This window comes from Rhododendron vialii, chromosome 1a (genome assembly GCF_030253575.1).
Source record: "Rhododendron vialii isolate Sample 1 chromosome 1a, ASM3025357v1".
NCBI classification, from domain to species: Eukaryota; Viridiplantae; Streptophyta; class Magnoliopsida; order Ericales; family Ericaceae; genus Rhododendron; species Rhododendron vialii.
The window spans coordinates 47,808,823-47,815,702 of NC_080557.1; the positions used below are offsets into that span (position 1 = coordinate 47,808,823).

Genomic DNA, 6,880 nt, shown 5'->3' on the forward strand with positions numbered 1-6,880 from the left:
AACCTTATCATACGAAACGAGTCATTAGCATTTGAGCGTTTGTCGAATGAAAGGAAAATACTGAAAATATGTCACATTCTATATTGCACAACTAAGTAACGTGTAAGAAGTTGTTTGGTAAATGTTTTGAGAGATTTTTTGAGAATAAGTGAAGAAGGATAGAGAGACGAGACGAGAGTGATAAACGGAAAGAAAATTTATTAAAAACCACGCCGAGGAGAGAGTGAGCGTGATTCTGAAAACCCCAAGTGAAAGAAAGCTGAGAATTTTTTTGGCAATAGCAACCGTGTAGGACTCAAGTTGGCACCCATAAAGGCACGTCTAGTCGAGTGGTGTACCATTGGAGTTTAGATAAGGATTAGGTTAAACACCACTTCGGACTAATTAATGTAATAAGGAGTAGTTTAATTTGTCCGATTCTGAAAAATTTATGCACTTGTTAACTTACCAAAGAAGCCCAAATAAATTGATGCGAACATAAATTGAGAGAGAGAGAGAGAGAGAGAGAGAGAGAGAGTCCATAAAAGTCAAAGCCAATGCATTTCATAAACACATAAAGTAACAAGGTCTGATACAAAATGATAACGCCATCATTCTCTCCATTTACGAAGGAAGAAAATGGCCAGTAGATACATATGAAGAAACTGAGAAACAGGAACAGTTATTCTTTTATCACTGAGTGAACACAGGATTTTATTGCACAAGTAATCCAACAAAGCAATCTCAGTTCACCAAACCCATGCCCAGCAAATCAGAAAGGACGAGGGCCTCCAGGGCCGCCACCGCCGCCGGGTGGTCCACCGAAACAATCTCGCAGCAACCAGCAACAGCACAGGCAATTTAAGCTGCATTTCCACATCAATGAAAAACCGTAATCAGACCCAAAAAAGAAACTGCATTATTCATATACCAAGCAAAAAATAAGTATTTTCACTGATCACATTTGAGAAAAGAGAGTGGCACTTACCCAGAACCTATCAGGTTGCATAAGCCACCAAAGAAGCCTCCTGGACCCGGGCCCCCATGTCCACCACCACCGCCAGGTCCACCCCAGCCACCACCGCCACCCCCAGGACCACCACCACCCCCAGGTCCGCCTGGACCCATAGTCAGCTCTCTACCACTAGGGCAATGCCTGAACTTGCAAGGCTTTCTGAGAAGTTTTCCGAGTCTGTGAGTTCAAGAGATCTGTATCGAAATGGGTAGTGTGGATCTTCTTAAACAGCCTGTCAAAAAGCGTGTGAATTGGGAGCTTGTGTGAACTGGGAGCTTGGTTTCCTACTCAGAAAGAGAACATGAGGAAGTTATATAGTTGCTTAGCCCTTGAGGTTAAGTATCATCTTCTGGCTCCACCAATGTGTCATAGTTCAAACCAACCATTCAAAGAAAGCAACAACTGTTCTCCTAAGCCTACCATTCAAAGCTAGTAGATTGTGCAGCAGAAATGGCATACTTATCTTTTTGCATCGGAAGTTGCAGTTTTGGTCTGGCCAGCAATGCATGTTCCCCTGTGACTCATTCGAAATTCGAATACGTGTATGAATATCAAAACTTCTAACTTTTTCTTCTTTTTCCGTTCTGACATGTACGAGTTCATCGCCCATGGGTCATCAACACTTGAAAGAGAAATATGTTACCCATAACAAGTGAATAAACAACTCAATAGGATTCTGTTCAAGAACTGTTACTAAAGAAAAATGCATATCAGAATGGTTATAGCATTTCAACCTCACTAACACAACACCTATAGATAAAGAAAATATCAAATAAAATTCAACTAGCCCTAATTTAAAACTTATAGCTAAAAAAGGATGATCAGAACTAAGATGAGGCCATGAAGCATATTCACCTAAAGCTTGATTGCCTTAAACACTACCAGCATTTTAGCAAAACTCAGCGTATTATATAAAACTGTCAATTGGCATCCACTTCAGGCAAATTACCTCCTATATAACCAATCTTGAAAGAGACCTCTGATAACATGACAAACTGCCATTGGATTGGATCATCATTCATTAGACGAACATAAGCCCCATATGTGAATTTCAAAGAAACTGATGACTGATTTACATGGACCAATCTTGAAAGAGATCTCTGATAACATGAAAAACTGCCGTTGGATTGGATCATCATTCATTAGATGAACATAAGCCCCATATGTGAATTTCAAAGAAACTGATGACTGATTTACATGGACCAATAAAAGGAAAAACAACATGGTAATAATGTCGCTCTTTGAGAAAATATAGCAATTGAAATCTATAAAATACATGCAATACCCTGTGGCAATGTACAATGCTTTGAATCATTGCCAATAAAGGAAAGGCCTAGACAAAGATGTAAAGAATTTGATGTGATACACAAAAATGCTAAAACATAGTCCACAAAGGCATTATGAAACATTGTCAGCAAGCACACACAAACCACCTTAGCCACAATGCCAAGGATACACATGGAAAAACTTGACTAATGAACTTTACAAGGAGCAATCATGTCAATTCCACGGTCAAGTAGTAAATACGTATCTTCTGTACATAAGTACCAAAAGAACAATAAGCACATCAGTCTTCGTGCAGTTGAAATGTATTACTTGCGGCTTGCATTACTGCATATTGACATCTTCAGCAAGCTCAGAGTAGACAACTATATTAACCAATCAGATAATGTATCCTGTACATATCAGAAATCAGAATTCAGTCAAAAAGCCAATTTCCACTGCGTATTAACATCTTCAGCTAGCTCAGAGTAGACAACTATATTAACCAATCAGATAATGTATCCTGTACATATCAGAAATCAGAAATCAGAATTCAGTCAAAAAGCCAATTTCCAATGGGTAAGTTGAGAAATGTTTGACAACTAAGTTCAAAATGGATCAAGACATGGCAAAATTGGGAAGAAGTGCAATGAAAGACTAGGGAACTTCAGCGCTATAAATTCATCAATTCTAAATTTCCTGAATTAGAATTTAGGATTGGAATTTCTCACTCACAAATTGATCGAAATATGACCAACAAACTCAGAAACTTCCAAGAAACTCAAAAGGGGTTCATCAGATTTTAGTAATTTGAGTTCGAGTTCCATTGCCATAGTTACATTTGTAATATACCCATTGCAAGAAAAGCCTCAGATTAGCATTTTGGCACATTATTCCTCGCATCAACAACCCCAAACCTTATGGGTGCGCAATTTGTTATTGCAGCTCATGCCCAAAATTTATCATCACTGGCTTTCTTCCATTATTCAATTTCCTACTCAAACCAGTATTGGATTCGATTAAAGAGATGATATGCAAAGAACTAAGACGAGACCCTGAAGCAAATTCACCTAAAGCTTTATTGCATTAAATATTACCAGCATTTTAGCGAAACTCGCATAGTATATCAAACTATCAATTGGCATCCCACTTCAGGCAAATTACCTCCTATAACCAATCTTGAGAGAGAACTTTGATAACATGAAATACTGCCATTGGATCGGATCATCTTTCATTCGATGAAGCATAAGCTTCAGAAGTGAATTTGAAAGAAACTCATATGACTGAATTACATGGACCGATAATAATGCGAGGTTTTGAGAAAATATAGCAATTGAAATCTATAAAATGCAATGCAATACTCCATGGCAATGTACAATGCTTTGCATCATGCCAACTAAAGGGAAGTCGTAACAAAGATGTAAAGAATTTGATGCGATACACAAACATGCCAAAAACATAATCCACAGTAAGAACAGAACCATAATGACTTTTCAGTCTGTTTAAGGCAGTATGCAACATTGGCAATGAGCCAAACATAAACCACCTTAGCCACAATGCTAAGATACACATGAAATAACTTGACCAATGAACTTTACAAGTAGAGGGTTGAATAGTAACTACATATATTCTGTACGTAAGTACAAAAAGAACTATAAGCACATCAGTCTAACAGTCTTCATAGTAGTTGGAATGTATTTCTTGTAGCTTGCATTGCTGCATATTGACATCTTCAGCAAGCTCAAAGTAGACAAGTATGTTAACCAATTAGATAATCTATCCTCAGTATATCAGAGGTCAGACAAAGGCCGATTTCCTCTAAGTAAGTTGGGAATTGCTTGGAATTAACATCGGGAAGAACGGAAATAACAAAAGTTGGGAACTTCAGTAATATCCATGAATTCTAAATTTCTTGAATTATAATTCAGGGTTGGACTTCTCCTCCACTAAATTGATCTAAAAATGACCAAAGAACAACATCCAAGAAACTCAAGAGTCCATCAAATTATTCAATTTGCGTTCAGGTTCCATTGCCACAGTTATATTTGCAATATACCCATAGAAAGAGAAGCCTCAGATTAGCATTTTGGCACGTTATTCCTCGCATCAACAACCCCAAATCATACATGGGTGCGCAATTTGTTGTTGCAGCTCATGCCCAAAATTTATCATCACCGGCTTTCTTCCATTATTACTCGATTAACTAAAGAGAACATCATATATACACACACACGCACACACACGAAAACTACGTCTAGTGCAGATCAAGTAAACTGCTTTCGATTTCGCAGGATCGAAGTAGAAGGAGGTTAACTGCCGAGTGTTGACAAATCGCGATGCTGTCGACTTAGGGTTTGTTACTGGGAGAACTAATAAATACTAGACAATGAGAGAGATGGGTCAGATGGGCTTTGGGTTGGGCCTATCATATTGTTCATAATTTGGGTCGAACTCCATACCGTTAAAGATCATTATTTGCCCATTGAATTACCGAAGTTCACTATTGGGCCAATTTGGCCCAAAAAAAATTGGGGGTCTTTATTCAACTTTTTTTTTTTTGCATTTGTTATTTTATTAGTATAATTTTTTAAATTATTGGTTCGTCTCGACAAGTAAAATCAAAAATTTTAAAAATATGATCGAAACTCAATAATATTTTTTGGCTTTGTTAAAAAAATGATTTCCAATATACTTTTATTTTTCCGATTCATATTTTCGAGGCGATCCAATAATCCCAAAAATTTGAACTGAAACCAACAAATGCGGAAAATCGAATAAAGACAAAAAAAAAAAAAAACATTTGGCTATTTGCCAAATCAGCCCATAGAGAAGAAAAAATAAGGTGAAAAGACAATCATTATTATACTCAGCTCCCATCCAGTTTTTGGCCGCAGCAAAATTATTATTCAACTCGAGCTCCTCAATCATGATCACAACCATTTGTATTGTAACTCTCGTAGAAAAGGTCATTTCCTAAAAAGTTAATTGATCGGACATTGCTAGTTACTTGAATAAATCACATTTGGAAAACAGAAAATGAACGAAATTAATAAGTCGTTTCGAAAAAATTAACTTGATCAGACACACCGCTAGTTACTTGAACAAATCACTTTTGGAGAAAAAAATAAATGAATGGCATAAATGACTTTAATTATGTATTGTTCCAAATAATACATTTTCAAGGACATAGGTAGTGTCTGAATTCTGATCAAGTTAACTTTTTTGTAATTGGCCTTGAATAATTATGACCCTGAGTAAACATGAGACACAAGACTTAGCTTGGATATTAGGGTTTTTCTTCTTGAATGAGTGTTACACCCCGTCTTTTCTTACTCCTAATAATTATATTTCTGTAATAAAAAAAGAGAGGATTTTATGGTTTGGATCCTAATTGATATTTTCTCTCTCACCACATAATACAATTGTCGGCACTATTATAGTGATGAGGTATAAGTCTAAATAGTTTTAGTATTGGGTGTTTTACTATATTAAATACTTTTATAAAGTGGTTACCTATTATTTAGGAGAGAACGTGGATTATAGGAGACTAGGGTTTATATCGAAGTATATCGTTAGAGAGAGATAGAGAGAGAGAGAGAGAGAGAGAGTAGCAGCCATAGTTGGGAAGGTTTTTAGAGTGGTCTCTTATACTCCTGTTCTCAAGCTCGTTCTTGATCTTCCGTCGGGGTAAGTAAGATTATTCTTGTGGTTTTCTTACCTTGGAGTAGTAAAGTCTTTTTCGGGTGCCATCCGTGCTTTAGGCGTGAAGTGGTGTGTGGGTTGGCGTTGTGTGGTGCATGTATGGCGGTGTGGTGATTCAGTGCAAGAGGTGATTAGGTGATGGAGTTGTGGATGATTTTGATATTAACAGTTGCATGTAGAGGAGTTAAATGGATTTGGGTTTTGTTCTTGTGCTCCATCTACTTCTTAATTACTTCACTTATTATATTAGCATATTAATTAGTAATCTGCTTGTGAGGATTGAACTGGAAATTGTTATGGAAAAATTGGATGTAGAAATTAAAATAGTGGCCGGTGTGTGCACGTGGGTTGGAGGCATGGAGTTTGGTTTCAGTTAGGGGTGGCAAATTGAACCCAGACCCATTAACAAACCCAGACCCATCAACTAAAAAATAGACCCAACCCAACCCATTTATTAATTGGGTAAGAATGGGTCCAAACCCAACTAACTCATTATTAGTTGGGTCTTAATTGGACATTAATTGGGTTAACTAAAATGACCCAATGGGCATGAAAGTAACCCATGAAAAATTTTCATCCTTCACCAGATTCCCAATGAATGCAGCCCACCCCTTACCACGCCGCCACTGCCGCCGCCACCACGCCACCCTCACCACCCCACCACCACGCCACCACCACCGCTGCCGCTGCCGCCGTCTCCGTTACCACCACCACCGCGCCACCACTCTCTCTCTCTCCCTCTCCCTCTCCCTCTCCTAACTTCTTTGTGCTCATGTTTGGGAACTGAAGTACAGAAGGCCCACTTATGCGCTGAGCATCCCACATCGGAAATCCAGAAAGAGAACTTTCTGTATTTAAATGAAATGGCCAGAGTTACTCCAACACGGGCCACAAGACGACGTGAACGGGTTCCGGCTCTGA

At 38.1% G+C, this 6,880-nt stretch overlaps 1 protein-coding gene across 1 annotated transcript; it reads right to left on the bottom strand.

The window, feature by feature from the left end:
- Positions 1 to 523: 523 nt before the first annotated feature.
- On the bottom strand, positions 524 to 1,389 carry LOC131322894 (uncharacterized). The gene is made up of 2 exons (XM_058354459.1): positions 968 to 1,389; positions 524 to 845 (listed from the first exon to the last, which is right to left on the bottom strand). The coding sequence occupies exons 1-2, from the start codon at positions 1,105 to 1,107 to the stop codon at positions 752 to 754; spliced, it is 234 nt and encodes a 77-aa protein (XP_058210442.1). The 5' UTR covers positions 1,108 to 1,389; the 3' UTR covers positions 524 to 751.
- Positions 1,390 to 6,880: the final 5,491 nt, after the last annotated feature.